Source organism: Nicotiana tomentosiformis, chromosome 2, assembly GCF_000390325.3.
Source record: "Nicotiana tomentosiformis chromosome 2, ASM39032v3, whole genome shotgun sequence".
Taxonomy (NCBI): domain Eukaryota; kingdom Viridiplantae; phylum Streptophyta; class Magnoliopsida; order Solanales; family Solanaceae; genus Nicotiana; species Nicotiana tomentosiformis.
Genome location: NC_090813.1, coordinates 66,162,136 through 66,180,577, shown reverse-complemented (window position 1 = coordinate 66,180,577; position 18,442 = coordinate 66,162,136). Strand labels below are relative to the sequence as shown.

Below are 18,442 nucleotides of genomic sequence, written 5' to 3'. Positions count from 1 at the left end.
GCGGTGTGATAAAGATGGCTAAAACGTGGTGAAATTTTGGGTCGTAACATCTCTTCTACTCAAGTGACTCAACTCAAGCACCCTCGTTTTTCTCTTTTCACTTTTAATCAAATTTCAGGCCTACTTAATTTTGGATTTATAGTTCTTAAACCTAGGAAGTTTCATTCCCTTAACGGAACTGGAACATTTACTGTCACATATAAATTCAACACTGCTAGTCGCTTGGGTTTCACCCAACCTTCCCATTCCTCTGGTAAGTAGTACTTCTACTACCTACAACTACTGCAATTTTCTTTACGCTGCTTTGGGGTGGTGAAGGTGGCGGCATAGAGGCGGGAATAACCAGAGATAGAGAGTAGTGGGAAGGAGTGAAGTGAAGTGACAATAAAATAAAAAATAGAGTGGAAATGAAGTAAAAAAATAATGATGTGACATAAAAAAATCTGAGGTGGACATGGATATGTCATCCACATAGGATTGTTGAAGAGCACGCGCAATCTGAGGGTTTAAAAGTGTTATTTTGAACGAGTAGAGATGTCTGAATGAAACTTTGTGGAGTACAAAGATCAAAATGTCAAACCGAAACAAGTATACAAGTGTCTCCTAGACTATTCTACCTTTACAAAAGTCAATACCATGAAATTAATACCCTCTCACTTAATGGGTCCGAGTGTTTAAAGCAAATGGCTATGCTAAGATAACACGAATTCTTAGATCGCATTAAAACATTCAACTATATATTTTTGACAATACCAAGACTATAAAATGATTAAAATCTATACTTTTTGCCCCACATATTAACATGTATAATTATCCCTACAATTTAGAAGTAAAAAGAAATTAAATGGGTTGACTTTTTGATTTAGTAAAGATATTAGCTGGATGTTACGATGTTGTTGCTCGTAAGCTATCACACTCGAAATGAATAAGAAAAGAGTTAGTATACTACTAAATAATTCCTTACGAAAAGAGTTGGTGTAATAAATATTCCTTTTTTCTCAACCAAATGATTCCTTCCATTAGCGCTGAGTTCATAACAAGATGATTGAATCAGTTTGCCTCAGACATCATTTTTCTTGTATTCCCATGACAAGCAGGACATTTTTACCAGGCTATCATATTAATGCCCTAAAAAAAGAATGAAATTAAGAAAGAAAAACTTGTTGATCTTCTTCTTCTTCTTCTTTATTTTTCTTTTTGTTAAGTTTATTCTCCAGTCCTTGTCATGATTAGACATATTATTAATTCCAAGGGGATGAGCCAGTTCCCAATCACTACAGCATTGTCTAAGTCAGCATGCAGTTATAAATCCATTACATATTCATTTCTGACGTTGTTAGACATACCAAGTCGGCTCCTACTTATTTCAATGAAAATATAAAGTATACAGTTTGACTTTGACTTTGGATTGAATCTGGATCCATGCAAGTGGGACAAACGAAATTCCATTACTCCAAATTGGGTGGATTTTTTTACAAAGGGGGAAAGAGTCAATCAATTGGTTGGCCATTACCAAACTCATTCTGTCTTGAATCACCAAAGAATGTCAAGAAATCTTTACAATATAAATATTTGTGTTTAGATTTGTTTTTGAGCAGGCTTTCTTTTTTTGGCATAAGACCAAGTCTAAACTCTCTTTCATAACTAAACTGAGCTCATAAGAATGGATATCAACGAAGAAAAATCAGCAATGTCCCAGCTACCCATTGAAGGAGATGAACAGATCAAAGCAACAAAGTCAGAAGAAATAACAAAGGAAAATGATCAAGTGATCATTCCACCAACGACTGTAACAATTGAAAGTGATGCAAATAAAGATGCAAAGGTAGAAAAAGAAGAAAATCCAGCTGCGGAAAAGAAAAATGAAGAAGTGAAGAAAATAGCCGGCGAAAGTAGAAAAGAAAGTGCGGAAGTGTTTACTATACAGATTAAGCAAAGTGAAGAAAAGATCAAATGCCGCCCTATAGCCTTTCTGTTGGGACTTCCATTTGCCCTAATCTCTCTCGTCATTGCATTTGTTGGATGCATTATCTGGATTCTCGGGTTTGTCCTTCTTAATTCTTCTTTTTTGTCTTTACTTTTGTTTCTAGGATAGGATTTACTACTCCCTTCTTACGTATTAATTTATATGGTGACCGAACTTTTTTTTAAAAAGAACTTTTTAAAATTTGTAGACCTAATAATACCATAACATTCATATGGCAATAAAAGCTTGTTAGTAAGGTTAAAATGAGAAGTAAAAAATCAAAATATTTATACAAATCTAGAAAAAGCTCGCACCCCAGGGATAACTCAATATAAATTAACCGTCAAGCTTATGGTCAATATTACTGTTTTATATTAACAAGTTCGAGTTAATACCTCATATGGTCATCCAAGTCATAAAAATAACTCAATAAAGTTACTTTTATATATTTTTTACCAATAAAGTCACTTACCAATTATTCCATAAAATAATTCCTACGTGAAAGTGCCAGAGAATAACATATATATTCCCCTAGTAAATGACCGTTAATATGAAGAATTAATCAAACCAAGATGTTAGAAGAAAGTTACTTGGGTATTAAGGGGTCGTTTGGTAAGATGTATAGAAAAATTGATTGGTGTATAAAATTTCGTATTGGATTTATAGCGTATTTGGTTGTATTTTGCAAATCAGGATCAATAATTCATATATAACTTAATGGTGCACTGTTATACCAATACCGACAACATGAAATAACTAATTCATATATAGCTTATACATGGTAAATCATTAAAAGCATAAAATTATCCTTGTCTTTTTCCTAGAAACCAATAAAGGTCAAACATCCAAGAATAAAATTATAAATTTATTGGTTTTTAATTGGAAAAATGTATAAATGTTATAAATGATAGTATCTTATACATCCAACTTTAGTGCAATGAACCAAACACCTAAGAAGAAATAATTTATATATTACTAACTCATGTATTATTATTCCTTGCATTATAATACGTACAACTTGTCTTCATATCAAATGGCCCCTAAATGTATAAATTAACAAGAATTTTCGGTGTGGATGGTGCAGGTTGATGTTAACATGCATATGCCCCTGCTGCTTCTGTGTGACAATCTTGGTAGAAATGGCACTTAGTCTAGTCAATGCGCCTTTTGCTTTTTTCCAGTATATCACTGATAAAATACCTTTCTGAAGACTGCTCAATCATTCACCATTTAAGATACACTATTTCATTCCTATTAAATATTATCCCTATCTTTACTTTTTCCTCCCTCCCTATTGCAGACCTCCTTCCCCATAGGGAAAAAAAATGTGTTTTATATGTATAGTATTCAATTCTTTTTGTTGAATATGGTACTTTTTTTTTCATCTTTTCAAGTTCAAGTGTACTACATAATCCAATAAATTTGCTTGGTTTGTTTGTTCGTCTTGATTCTCTTTGCAATTATAATTAGAACCTCAGATTTAAGTCACTTTCGTGTAAATTAACATGTATGCTCCTCACAAATTTTCCTTTTAAGCGCTATCTTCTCGTAAAACAATAAACTTAAATTAAAGTTATGTCGTATTTGAGTGTTTTACACGAACGAATTTACTCCGTCAAATAATAACAAATAATAGAAAATGTAGCTAATTAACATGGAAAGGAGAAATATTGCTGTTCTAGAGAAGTAACACTATAGATAAATATCGTAGTGATTTTAAATTAGAAAGATTTTCGTATACCCTCAGTTGTCACGGTATCATTCACGTAATAAATTTGTATGAGTTTGTTAGTCCTTTTTTGTTTCATTATTATTACATCTTTTGTTAGTTTCTTGGTGCTCTCTCCATACGTACTTCGCCTTTCACTTAAAAGATAGGTACTATTTTGGATGTCACTGTCACCGTCAACAAACAAGATGCGATGTAATCCACCATATGAACGAATTGGAGTAACACACGATTAAAGACGGTTATTGCACGCAATTTTTCAACATTTTTCTCATACTTCAGCATTAATTAGGTTGTAACAGAAAAAGTGATTTATAAGCTTGGGGTAGATGTATTTGTATCATTAAATGCCGCACTTAATGAAAAGCCCAACTGATGTAACATAAATATATAACATCTCAAATTCAATTAACTATGAAAAGCAAAAGCGTATGTGGACGGGTCAAGTATTGGATAAACGAGTGGTTTGAGTTTTAAAATAATCCAGGTTTTAAATTGGTATTTTAATAATAATTTTCATAACATTAATTCTTTCTATGTTATTAAATCTAACTAGAAAGTATAAAATCCAACATGGATGGCCATTTAAGTGAATTAGTCAAATTTGAGTGATTTTTGAAAGACAAAGGAAAGCTATATGATTTTGGTAGCCAATTACTCAAAATTGAGTGATTAAAATTGGCGAATCTTCTCTTTCATAGCTATATTTTGCCAACAATTAGAAAAGTTACATGGTGTAAAAAGATAGGAATGTCTACTCTTAAAATAGCTAGGCAACAGAGGCAAGATTAACGTCTTCCCCTCTCTTTACCAATTTTTGGTGGTGGTAATACATGGACTTTTAATTTTTTTTTAAAATGGCCAAAAACAACGTTTCACTTCTATCAGTTGCAAGAAAAAATAAAATAAAATTGTCCTCCTTGTGAATACCTAATTTTTATACAATTTTAACACCTCCTAAAGTTATTAGTGTTTTGTTGCTTTAATTATATTTCCCAATTTTTGTGTCTTTGATTGCATATTTCCTATCATAAAAATATCAAAAAATAGTTCTTTCTTTATTTGTACATTTTAGGAATTAACTAACTATTCAATTGGTGAATTAATCTAGTTAATTTATCATTTGAATAAGTTACTTAATTAATTTATTTGTTTGTGTAAATTTAGTTTAATAAGTAGGATTAAGAAAGAAATTGGGCCAAATTTGAAAGAGAAAGTGGCCAAAAGTACAAGATAAGGGGCTGCCTTTGAAAGGGTCCGGAACGACGTAGTTTTGCCTCAAAACTACGTCGTTTCATTAAGTGACCTAAGATCAAATCTCATCAATTGATCACCCCTTGATCTAATGGTCCATATTTGATCTTTCAAGAGGTATTTAAAGCCTCAAAAATCTGAAAAATTCCCTCATTTCCCTCATAACTCTTTCTCTCTTCTCTCTCTCTTCTCTCCGCCGCGCCGCCGAAAATCACCCACCGGCGGCGAACCACCTCCAAACACCTCCAAATTAATACCATATAATCTCCACAACCTCCTCTTCCCATATCTCCAAACCAATTCCTTCAAAAAACCCTCAAACGCCTTGAATTTTAGATCTAAGAAATTTTAGCCGCCACTTTTTGGTCCAAATTCTTGAAGCTCCGGCCAACACCACCCTACAACACATACATGGATGAATAGAGCTCCACGAGACCTATCTTTTCCTACCCATTTCACCCCCAAAATCCCCGTCGTTGCCGGCCTGCTCCTCGCCGCCGCCACAACTCCACCGCCTCACCACCGCCAAAATGCCCCGAACCCCCATCTTAGCTATTTTTCGACTCAAAGACACTCGTTTCTTTTGGCGAGATGCTGAAACGCATTTCGTTCTAGCATCTACCCGAAAGAAACATGCGTTTCGGAGTCGGGTAGTCGCCTTTTAGCATCTCCGGCGTCTTCTCGTGGCTCGAATGGCTTCAAGCATACTTGTTAGGTATAATCGTCATCTCTTTAATTAATTTCTGATTTTTTTTTATTTAGTAGATTAGTTTTTGATTTTTTATTTATTTATTTTTCTGTTTTGGTTATTTCTTGTTAATTAGAGTTTCAAGTTAGGTTTATTTAATTAGCTATCTCTATTTAGTTTAGTGGTTTGTTAGATTCGTTATTGATTTAAACATGATCTTTAGTGTATTAGTTAAATCGTTCACTTAGTTAGTCGATTATTTAGTTGTTGTTAGTCGTTGTCCGATTGTTAACGATGCTCGTTCTATTTTGAGCATTAGTTTGTGAATTTAGTTGTTTGTTTAGTAATTAGTTTGCACAAATCGAATTTATTCCCATCAAGTTGGTTTGAATACTTAGTTCAATTACGTTTTTAGTCTCGTCTATGCTTTGTCAGTTCATAGTTGTCCAAGTTTGATTTGTGTTGAGCAAGTAGTTTATTGTTGATGGTTAAAATCTGAAGTTAGTTTATGTTATCACAAAATAGGGTAATAGTAGCTTACTTTTACTAGTAGGGTGGCTGAAAGGATATTTTTTTCTCCTTGCTTCTGACACAGCAGATTTTCAGGCTGTCCTTTCACCTTTGGGACAGACCTTGAACAGTGTTTAGCACACAAAGTCAGTCTTTTAGACAGATTTTTGGTGAACCAAAAAATCTGTCCAAAAATCTAACTTTATTTGCCTATTGAAAGGGCTGATTTTCTCCTATAAAAGGGACTCTCTTACACTTAGAATGGGGAGGCTTAATGACTGAAAAAAAAACACACACTCTCTTATACTTAGAAGACAGAGGCATTTCTCACTCTAAGCAAAATACACAACTTTGAAAGTAAAAGGCATCAGCTGAACAACAAAGTAAGCTGAAAAACTGAAAGTTTGTGAGTGATTCTTTTGAAAGCTAATACCTTGTGGAAAATAACTTAAGCTCTTAAGGTTAGCCGAGTTCTTGTTTCCTTTTCCAAGACATTGAACTTCTGTTTTGAGTTCCTGGGTCACTTCGGATTAAAAGATTGTTGTTTGGTTGCTCTTTTCACTGCTGGAAGTTTGCTAGTTCGCTGTTGTTCGTTAGTTTGTTCTTCCGGTGTTCCATCTTTGCTATAGTTTTGATTTTCAGCCATTCAGGTAACTTTTAAGCTATTGTAATGCAGATTTTCAATATCTATGAACATGTTTCTGTTATTTGAGCATGCTTGAAGAGACCTAATGAAGAAAGAAATATTTAAATGCTGCATGTATATCTCGAAGTGTGTGGAATTCGGGATAAGTTAAAACTTCAATCTTCCTTTCAGATCAGCTGAAACAGTATCTCGTTGGTCTACTGTTTGTTTTTAAGAATAGTATATCACAAGTTTCTGGGCTCTTAAATTTAATCTTCTTTAATGATTGTTGAAATCTGTACTATTGGTTCAAAACGAAGTGGTATTTTTTAAACTAGAAGGTTATGTAGTAATAAAAGTAGCTTTTTATTTTTTTTGTTACAACTAAATTGCAAAAGCATTTTTATATGTGTTCTAGTAAGATACTCTTCCATATGAGTAATTTCTCTTCTTTACATTGTTATAATAGATTATATTTTTTTAAATGTCATAGGTTGCCTCCCTGCTCTATGCTTTTGGTAATTAATGAAAAGTCTAAGTTGTTTTTGGGGCTTGTTCTTTCGTTCTTATAATGCCCAAATATATATATATATATATATATATATATATATATATATATATATATATATTTCGTCAAAAGAAGAATAAAAACCTGTTAGAGTAATTGATTAAAGGATTTTGAACATAGATTGCTATTGGGTTGTTGTATTAATCTCCAGAAACATGGGCTTTTGAACATAGAAAATTAATATAAAGGCCATAAAAGTGCTCACTTTGGTTAAGCCCAATAGCTAAACCCAAAGTTTGATCCATTTTATTTTTTTTAATAGCAACATCCCAACATCAATATAATTCCATAGCTGCCTATTTTCTTTCTTTCTTTCTTTTTTTTATAAAAAATTATAATAATAATAATAACAATTTGGTCCAAGCTTTAAAGTGTCATTCTAATAAAAAAATCAGGTTTTGTTACTAATTAATTAGCTCATTTTCTTAATGATTAATTTAAGCGATTGGCAATTTTAGGCACGTTTGAGATGTAAACCATGTGTTTATACACGATCCTTGGTCGATATTTATTTAATAAAGTAGCCATGTGTGCATTCCCGCTCCTTGACTCTTCAAAATTAATTGTATTTAAACCATGTGTACCGATACGTTCCTTGTTTTAGTACATATAATCAAATAAAACTTTGTGTGCTTACACACTACAAGGCAAAATTAATAAAATTTAATTATTAATTTTTAAGCGACATTAGACGATAGTAATTCAAGGCTAATAAAATATACTTTATCCAAAATTAATTCAAGCTAAGTTTTAATCAATAAAAGCGACCGTGCTAGAACCACGGGATTCGGGGAATGCCTTACACCTTCTCCTCGGTTAACAGAATTCCTTACCCGAACTTTGTTTTCGCAGACCAATAATAATAGAGTCAAATCTTTCCTTTGATTAGGGATTCAAATAAAAGGTGACTTGGAATACCAACAAAATCAATTCCAAGTGGCGACTCTGTAAATAAAATAATCCCTACTCAATTTTGTCACTTTAATTGGAAAAACCCTTTAATTCACATAATATTATTTTGCGGGTAGAAAAAGGGGTGTGACAGCTCTGGCGACTCTGCTGGGGACTTTAAGAATTCGAGCTTGTACATTGACTTTATTTGGCTTTATTAATTTTTGTATATATTGTGATTTATTTGGGCCTAATGTGTTACTTGTCGAGTTTTTACCGTTTTGATATTGTTGAACTGTACATATAAATTGTATCTTCTCTCGCATCCCTCTGAGTCTTCTGATAATTAGTTATGTTGTGTTTGCCTACCAGCATCACAAAATTTCTGTCTTGAGATAAAGCCAGTTAGCCTACCAGCTTCTGGTGAAGGATTTAGTCACACGTGTTTAGGCGGGAGAGCCGTTAGCTAGCCAGTGTTGTTCTACTACTGGTGACGCTTGACGCTCCTCGGCTCGGGTTGTCCGTCCGGGTAAGCCAGGTCTAGATACCATCTCTTTTAGGATTTATAAACTTAGAAGAACAAGCCACAAGCAATGAATATCCCTAGTAGGCTACGCTTTATTTGCATCATGTGCATTTGACTTAGCACCGCTCGACGCAGGGTCGAGTTCTGTTTTAAGACAAGTACCTTGTTAAAACCATTATGTCATGTTATGTGCTACTTGTTGTATTATTTGGGAGGCTGACATGTCGACCGACTTTAGCATAAATCAGTTGAACAAACAGAGAAAAATGATGTGGTCTAGTGCATACAGTTTTTAAAGATTAATTTTCAAAAAAATAAAAAATAAAAAATAAAAAAAGAAAGAAAGAACATAGTCGGTTTTAACCGAACTACGCGGGTCTGATTCTCACCGGGTGTGAGATACGTAGGCAAACCTCATCAGTTCCGGCCTAATTTTCAGAATAAATTCAAAAATATTTTCCTTTTCCTTAATTCCCTATTTACAATTATTTCCTTAGAAAATCCAAAAAACAAAATCCAAAAATATATTTTTTTAGTCCCACAGTTTAGCTTTTATTTATTTATTTATTTATTTTTATTCTTTTATAAGAGTCAAAACCCGAGAAATCAGAATTTTTGTGTGTCAATAATATGTTTGATCAAAGTCTAACCCCGTGTCTGGGTAGACAGGTATACCATGAGTGGGGAAAGAGGTAAGTCTGAAAAGAGGCCCAGATCAGAAGGGATACCAGATTTTCTGATTGTCGATCAGATACCACAGTTGTTGTGGGATTGGTGGAGAGACTTTAAGGAATATGAGCGAAACCAGATAAAGAAATACTTGGGACATTTGGTTCACATGATTACGATAAAGCCCAGGAGGGATGTGATTGAAGCTTTGATTCCGCACTGGGATCCTGAAAATAATGTGTTCCATTTTACCGACTGTGAAATGACTCCGACCTTAGAGGAAATCGCCCATTTCTAGGGGTTGGGCCGCAATCTTCGCCGCCAAAGGCCCATAGTACCAAAAAATGTGAACGAGGGTAGGTTTCTGAAGATTTTGAACATAAATTACGGACAATATGAAGGTCTAGGAGGCAAATAGGTTAAGTTGGGCTTTTTGTTTCAGTTGTATGGCCTAGAATGCAATTTCGAAAGGAATGTGGGAAAATTGAAATCAAAGGAAGATAAGGAAACATAGAAGGTACATAGAAGGTTTGCATTTATGGTCACCTTTTTGGGGCGTGTAGTTTTCCAGGAAAGAGAGGAACACATTGACATCCGCTTGGCAAGTGTAGTTGAGGCTCTGACCTCAGAAGGGGGTGATTATACTTTGGTCCCTATGATTCTTTCTTGCATTTTTCGTGCTTTAACTAGATGTAAAATGGGCGCACGAAACTTTGATGGTTGCAACATTTTGTTACAGATATGATTTTTGGAGCATTTCTATCGTCATCCTACGATCACTAATTTTAGTGAGCTATGGCCCAATCATACTTATGATCACCAGAAAAGAATTGACGAATGTGACTTACCAGAGGGGATTGGCGCCTGGAAAGAACTACTTCTTACTTTGTCTGCCAAATGGATCACTTGGAACTACGATTGGTTCTCCTCTAAAGAGGTCATTTGTGAGTCTGCATACCATTCTTATTTGGTACTCATAGGATTGGATGGTGTTCAGTCTTATGCTCCACTTCGGGTAATGCGCCAATTTGCACGACTATAGGAGGTGCCACCAACACGAGATATGAGCAAGTTCTGTTATGATTTTGGTAAAGATCAACCTCATGACGAAGAAGAAATTATGAAAATTTGGTATGCAATTAAAGTCTCGGAGTTGAATGATATGGTAGAAGACTGAGATCGTGGAGAGGTGATCCCTGAATATATTACCTGGTTTCATGACCCTTCGTCGCTTAGAGATGGGCCTGAAGGGTCCAATAGGAGGAGAAATGATCAAAGAGCTATAGAAAGGTTAAAAGAGGAATTGGAGCATGCCCGGATGACCATATCCAAAAAACAAGCCCAACTACAAGCCGTAGTCGCTCAGATTCATTTAAATATTGAGAAAGATTATCAATCTACCTTACGGGTCATGGATAAAGATCTAAAGCATGCTAAAAATGAGGCGGCCCGCTTAGAAGAAGAACTGGCAAGAACTATTGGTTTAGTTAGAAGAGCTGAAGCAAATAAAAATGCTGAAATACATTAAGCTACAAGAAGACTTGAGTATCGTTGAAGAGGATGTGCACCAACAACAATTGGAGTTTGATCAGTAGAGAGAGTAGTTTGAAAGAGAAAGGGCCTATTGGATACACTCAAAAGGTCAGTTTCATGCACAATTGGAAGAAATAAAAAGGCATAAGATAGGTCATCAACATGCAGATTTTGAGGCAGAGCGGTGTCAGTGGATGATTGAGAGAGCTGTGCTAAACCGCCGCATTGAAGAATACGAGGGACGCGAGACACAAATGGGGAACGCCCTCAACACTACCCAGATATGGTTGCAGAATGGTCACGTGAATATGGGGCAAGCCAGAGAGCAAGTACTTCAATTGGCAGAGAAAGCAACATATATTCACGATGATCATCGTCATCTAAACAATGAGAAAGTTGGTCAACAAGCACGTACCCTCGTTCCACAGTTGCCGGAAGTGTTTCAGAATTTGTACGAGATTTTGGGGGGAGAGTGGAGGCCAAGGAATACAGACCTTTGATGATATCAGTTTAAGCAAGAATACCATTGAAGATTAAAGTTTTAGTGCAGTCAATTAGTTTGTAGTTTTATTTTTCATTTGTCACATTTTTAATTTTATATTCGTCGCATTTTCAGTCATACTTATGTCTTTAGAGTCAATTTCAATAATAATAATAATATAAAAAAAATTATTATTATTTTTCCCTGAACTACGTAATGATCTGATTCATGCGGCAACATGATACGTAGGTAACCCAAAAAAGGTTCGATCAAAATATTTTTCAATGATTCTAAGATAAGGGATCAAAATGAGGCGTGAGTGAAAAAAAAGAGATGAAGAAAATAAGAGCGTCAATAAGAAGCTACCTCATAAGCCGGAATGACACATGAAGCCTCCAAAAGCATGCTAGAAATAATGACAATGATAGGAGCATGGCACATTATGTGTGATTCATATCTATAAAATGCTTAACCCTAACACGTTTGTTGTCTCTATTCAGTAAGCTTAAGGTGGTTGGTTTGTGGTGAAACTGGCAACACACCATTACTTCACTAGATCTAAGGGAGCAGTAGTAATGGCTAACGATGATGAGATCGAGCTGATCAGTAACGACCCCCAGGGTCAATAAGTTGAACAAGAGTCGGAGGAAATAAGAAAATTGAGACAGCAATTGTCTGATGTATATCAAGCTTGGGTGTCTGGTCAGCCTCCACCCCGTGGTCCCTCAGAGGGAACTTCCACCGTACCCCTAGCTACTCAACCACCGCTCCATGCAACGAGTGACCACATCCTACCACCAGGGTATGTGCCAAACTACAGCCTCCACGTTGCTCCTGGTACCTCTAATGTGCGACCTCCAGTCGCACCGGTCAGGAACACTCTTCTAGTCGTGTCTGGCGCACCGGCATACACAATCCCGCCTCCACCTCCTGTGACGAGGCCAATCAACGAGCCACCATCTCATGCTTATGATGGCCAATACTACTCCCCAAATATGGCTTTCGGGGTCTCGGCTCCATATAATCAGACTCCTCGGTATGAGTCACCAGTGGAAAATGAAAAGCCTGCCAAGACGGTTGAGCCGGATGAGATGGCCAGTAAAATAAAAAGTCTTGAACAGAACATAAAGAACATACAAGGATTAGGGGGTCACAAAAGTGTTTCGTTCAGTGATTTATGCATGTTCCCTCACATCCATTTGCCACCAGGGTTCAAGACCCCAAAATTCGAGAAATATGATGGACACGGCGACCCTATCGCCCATTTGAAAAGGTACTGCAACCAGCTGAGGGGTGCAGGTGGAAAAGAAGAATTGCTGATGGCTTATTTTGGAGAAAGTCTGGTGGGGGTAGCCTCCGAATGGTTCATTGACCAAGATATCTCTCATGGCATGTCTGGGATGACATGGCCCAAGCCTTCGTCAAACAATTTTAATACAACATAGATATTGCGCCGGATCGCAATTCTCTGTCCAATATGAAGAAAAAGCCGACTGAAAGCTTTAGGGAGTATGCGATCAAGTGGAGGGAGCAAGCAGCTAGAGTTAAGCCACCCATGGATAATCACGAGTTGATCACTGTTTTTCTGGAGGCCCAAGAGCCTGATTACTTTCAGAACATGATATCCGCAATGGGTAGACCTTTTGCGGAAGCGATCAAAATAGGAGAAATGGTCGAAAATGGCCTCAAGACTGGCAGAATTGTAAGTCAAGCTGCTCTCAAAGCCACCACCCAAGCTATCCAAAATGGGTCGGGAAGTTTGGCAAATAGAAAGAAGAGAGATGAAGGGTCCATGATGACTTCAGGATCCAGGGAAGTTCAAAGAGGGGCATCGCACCCTTATGTACAAGCTCAGCAGGGGAAATCCAGCTACCCTCAACATTACTATCCCCCGCCAATACCTCAGTACTCTGTGGGACCGCCACAATATATAGTGTTTAATGCTCAATCATATGCTTGTCCTCCCAATCAATAGGTACGGGCACCAGCTCCAAGATTACCCCGACCTCAGCAGCAAAAATTTCGGGCACCCTACAATGCTCGTCCTAGGCAGGATTATGGTCGAGAGCAGAGGCTAGTGGAAAAATTTACTCCATTGGCGGAATCATACTCTAGTCTGTTCCAGAAGTTGAAGCAGATAGGCGTGATTGGACCCATCGCTCCCCACCATATGCATCCCGACTCACATGGATTTCAAGCAAACGCTAGATGTGAATATCATTCAGGTGCTCCGGGGCATAGCACTGATGACTGTTGGACCCTGAAAAGAGCCATAGAAAGACTCATTGTTGAAAAATTGATTGTAGTCACGAAAGGCGAGGACCCTCCTAATGTGACCAATAACCCGTTGCCAGTACACAATGATGTTCATTTTGTGGGAATGATTGGCCGAGATCATGAATACAAGCCGGTTGGTCGAGCAGAAATGACAGTGGTAACGATTCAAGAGGGAACCAAACTGGAAGTAAGTCCAAGCCTAGATGCACCGTTGATTGTGAAAGGTGCCCAGAGCTCAGAAGGGGCAACTTTATTTGTTCCAAAAATCTCGAGGTTGGAGGTTCGCTCCAATGCTCCAAGCCCAAAGTTATACGTCCTTGGAGGTCACCCCATCACAAAGGAGAATCAGGGCAGTACGACGGGTATAATAGAGCCGATCATAATCAAGTCTGCCACACAATCCCGTGTAACAAATACGAAAACCATCCCTTGGAACTACAACAAAACTTTAGTAACCTACAAAGGCAAGGAAATCATAGAAGAAGTGGGGGAAACTGGAGGTTTGACTCGATCAGGGAGGTGTTACTCTCCAGAAGATTTAAGGAAGGCTAAGCAAATCAGAGAAGGCCAAATGCCAATAAAGAAACCGGTCACTGAAGAAGAGGCGGAGGAGTTTTTGAAAAAGATGAAAGTTCAGGATTACTCAATCATTGACCAGCTGAGAAAGACTCCTGCCCAAATCTCTCTGTTATCTCTGCTTATACACTCAGGAGAGCATGCCCGTGTACTAATCAAAATCCTGAACGAGGCACATATCTCAGAGAATACCACCGTGAATCAGTTAGAGAAGATGGCCAATAGATTTTTTGAAGTTAACAGAATTTCCTTTACAGATGATGAACTTCCTGAGGAGGGAGCCGTTCACAATAGGGGTTTGCACCTGATTGTCAAATGTGAGGGGCATTATGTGAAGCGAGTCATGGTTGTTGGAGGCTCGAGTGTAGATGTATGCCCTCTCTCTACTTGCAAAGCATGAAGATCAATACAGATAGGATCCGACCAAGTAATGTTCGCATCCGGGCTTTTGATGGCTCAGCGAGAGATACCATTGGGAGATCAACCTCACCATGACGATTGGGCCTGTTGATTTTGAAATTGTCTTCCAAGTAGTGGACATGGAAGTTTCTTATAACTTTCTTCTTGGAAGGCCATGGATCCATACGGCCCGAGCTGTGCCATCCACCTTGCATCAGATGCTCAAATTCGAGCACGACAGGCAAGAAATTATTGTTCAAGGAGAAAACGAGTCATCCATTTATAAAGACCCGTTAATCCCATGTATTGAGGCCAAGGAAGGATACGAGTCTATTGTCTATCAGGCTTTCAAAGTAGTTGTTGTGGACCATGTTGAGGAAGGAAAACCCATTCTACATCTGCGTCTCTCCGCCACATCCGTAATGGTGGCTGCACTTATGATGAGACAAGGTTATGAGCCAGGAAAAGGTTTGGGGGCATCATTGCAAGGAATTTCAGAACCCATTTCTCCATTCAGTAACATGGGTACTTTTGGTTTAGGCTTCAGGCCAACACAAGCAGACGAAGACAAAGCCAAGCACCGCAAAAAACACGGGTGGGTCTTGCAGCAACCTATCCCTCACATTTTCTACACTTTTGTCGAGCCACGATTCAAACATGGTCAAAATTCCTCGGCGCATGCAAACATTGATGAAATTTGCCCTGGGCTCAGGCAGATGTTTTCTGAAGTGAATATGATCCAGGCTGGTGAAGGCACTAGTCGTGCCGATATGCAACTAATTGGCCCAGAAACCATGCTCAATAACTGGGAAGCAACTCCTCTCCCCATAAGGAAGGAGTCTTGGTAGTTGACTCTTGCAGCTTCTTTCTTTTGTACTTTGGGTTACTTTCAGGGTTGTAATCCAAATATCTTAGTATGATTGTTTTATTTTGATGTTAAACCTTATATCCTTTCAAATTCAATGAAATGCAGTTCATTTTCGTATTAAATTTTGTATCTTTTCCTTTTCCTAATTCCTGCCATTTTATTTCCATTTCAGTTTTTTTAATGCCGGCTTTAATAACATGACATGCATGCGGAATTCACGCCCAGATCTCAAAAAGTTGTCTAATTTCGAAATAATGCATCAAGAGGTCGAATATGATGAAGATAAGGTTTTTGATGAAATAAAAAGAGAGTTGGAACAATTTGAAACAAGCCTAGGCCCAACCTTAATGAAACTGAGCCAATTAATATCGGAGGTCATGAAGAAGTGAGAGAAACAAAGATAAGCATTCACACTGAACAAAAAACCAGAGATGCCTTGATTCAACTTTTATTTGAGTATAGAGATGTGTTTGCTTGGTCTTATGATGATATGCCGGGTTTAAGCGCCGATTTAGTTGTTCATAAGCTTCATACGTATCCTGATTTTCCACCAGTCCAACAGAAGCAACGTAAAATTAAAACGGACATGAGTGATAAAATTAAAGAGGAAATAATGAAGCAATTGAGCGCCAATGTTGTAAGAGCCGTACGATACACCACCTGGGTGGCAAATGTTATGCCCGTGCCAAAGAAAGATGGAAAAACTAGAGTCTCTATTGACTGCAGAGACCCGAACAAAGCAAGTCCGAAGGATAATTTTCCTTTGCCGAACATCCATATTCTTGTAGATAATTGCGCAAAGCATGAGATACAGTCGTTCGTGGATTGCTATGCTGGGTACCACCAAATTCTAATGGATGAGGGTGATGTAGAAAAAACTGCTTTCACCACTGAGTGGGGTACCTATTGTTACAGGGTCATGCCATTCGGTTTAAAGAATGCAGGGGCAACTTACATGAGGGCCATGACCACTATTTTTCACGACATGATGCACAAAGAGATTGAAGTATATGTCGATGATGTCATTATAAAATCAAAGACACAGGTTGATCACGTGAATGATTTGAAAAAGTTCTTCGAACGGATTCGAAGGTATGACCTTAAGCTCAATCTAGCCAAATGAGCGTTTGGGGTTCCATCTGGAAAACTCCTCGGTTTTATAGTCAGTCGGAGAGGCATCGAATTGGATCCATCTAAGATAAATTCCATTCGAGATCTGCCATCCCCGAAGAACAAAAAGGAGATCATGAGTTTGCTCGGAAGGTTGAACTACATCAGTAGGTTCATTGCTCATCTCACAACCACGTGCGAGCCCATCTTTAAGTTGCTGAAAAAGGATGCTGCAATCAAGTGGACGGACGATTGCCAAAATGCTTTTGACAGGATCAAAGATTATCTATCAAAAACCCCTGTACTGGTCCCACCTGAACCTGGTAGGCCTTTGTTTTTATATCTATCGGTGATGGATAATTCCTTTGGATGCGTTCTGGGGCAACATGATGCAACAGGCAAAAACGAATAAGCAATATATTATTTGAGCAAGAAGTTCACCAATTATGAGGTTAAGTACACCCTTTTAGAAAGGACATATTGTGCCTTGACTTGGGTCGCTCAGAATTTGAGACATTATCTTTTGGCCTATACTACTTACCTCATATCCAGAATGGATCCTCTGAAGTATATCTTCCAAAAGCCAATGCCCACTGGCAGGCTCGCAAAATGGCAAATCCTGCTCACAGAGTTTGACATCGTCTATGTCACTCGCACCGCGATGAAAGCACAGTCTTTGGCCGATTATTTGTTAGAGAATCCAGTTGATGATGAGTACAAGCCACTTACCACATACTTCCCAGATGAAGAGGTCAACTCAATAGAGGAAGTAGTTCCAGACGACAACCCCCTATGGAAAATGTATTTTGATGGAGCTGTCAATATCAAAGGAGTTGGGATCGGGGCAATCCTCATCTCACCTATTGGACAGTATTACCCTGCAACAACCCGACTTCGATTCTTCTGTACCAATAATACGGCAGAATACGAAGCCTGTATCATGGGTTTGAAAATGGCCCTCGATCTGGATGTGCATGAACTATTGGTTATGGGAGATTCTGACTTGCTTATCCGGCAAGCCCAAGGAGAATGGGAGACTCGAGACATCAAGCTTATTCCATACAGACAATGTGTACAAGATTTGAGCAAAAGACTCAAAACCATCGAGTTCAGGTACATTCCCAGGTTTCACAATGAGCTAGCCGATGCTTTGGCTACTTTAGCCTCGATGCTCCCTTATCCGGGAAACACCCATATCGAACCACTAGAAATCCAAGTTCGGAATCACCACGGTTACTGCAATACGATTGAGACAGAACCAGATGGTGAACCATGGTATCATGACATAAAATGATTCCTGAAAATGAGAGAATACCCAGAGCAAGCCAAGGGAGATCAAAAAAGAACTATAAGGCGGCTCGCCAACGGTTTCTTCCTGAATGGGGAAATTTTGTACAAAAGGACCCCAGATTTGAACTTGTTGAGATGCGTAGATGCCACAGAAGCTGAGTGAATCATGAGTGAAGTGCATTCGGGGGTATGCGGACCTCACATGAATGGATATGTTTTGGCAAAGAAGATTCCGCGGGCAGGGTATTATTGGCTTACAATGGAGCGAGATCGCTTCAGTTTTGTTCGCAAGTGTCACCAATGCCAGATTCATGGTGACCTGATTCACTCGCCACCTTCGGAGTTGCATCCCATGTCCTCTCCTTGGCCTTTCATTGCTTGGGGAATTGATGTTATTGGGCCAATTGAGCCAAAGGCATCAAATGGGCATAGATTCATTTTGGTTGCAATTGATTACATCACCAAGTGGGTGGAGGCCGTCA

General features: G+C 38.1%; 1 protein-coding gene and 1 pseudogene across 1 annotated transcript; both read left to right on the top strand.

Annotated features, from left to right (window-relative positions):
- The first annotated feature begins 1,543 nt into the window (after positions 1-1,543).
- On the top strand, positions 1,544-3,411 carry LOC104097681 (uncharacterized). The gene is made up of 2 exons (XM_009604296.4): positions 1,544-2,043; positions 3,051-3,411. Exons 1-2 carry the CDS (start codon positions 1,664-1,666, stop codon positions 3,172-3,174), a joined length of 504 nt encoding a protein of 167 aa, XP_009602591.1. The 5' UTR covers positions 1,544-1,663; the 3' UTR covers positions 3,175-3,411.
- Positions 3,412-17,610: 14,199 nt separating this feature from the next.
- On the top strand, positions 17,611-18,186 carry LOC138904757 (uncharacterized; annotated as a pseudogene).
- The last annotated feature ends 256 nt before the right edge of the window (positions 18,187-18,442 follow it).

Bases quoted from the DNA above. Each gene is read 5' to 3' on its own strand.
- LOC104097681 (XM_009604296.4), top strand. From the start codon at position 1,664: ATGGATATCAACGAAGAAAAATCAGCAATGTCCCAGCTACCCATTGAA. The intron at 2,044-3,050 runs GTTTGTCCTTCT...TGGATGGTGCAG, and splicing joins TGCATTATCTGGATTCTCGG to GTTGATGTTAACATGCATAT.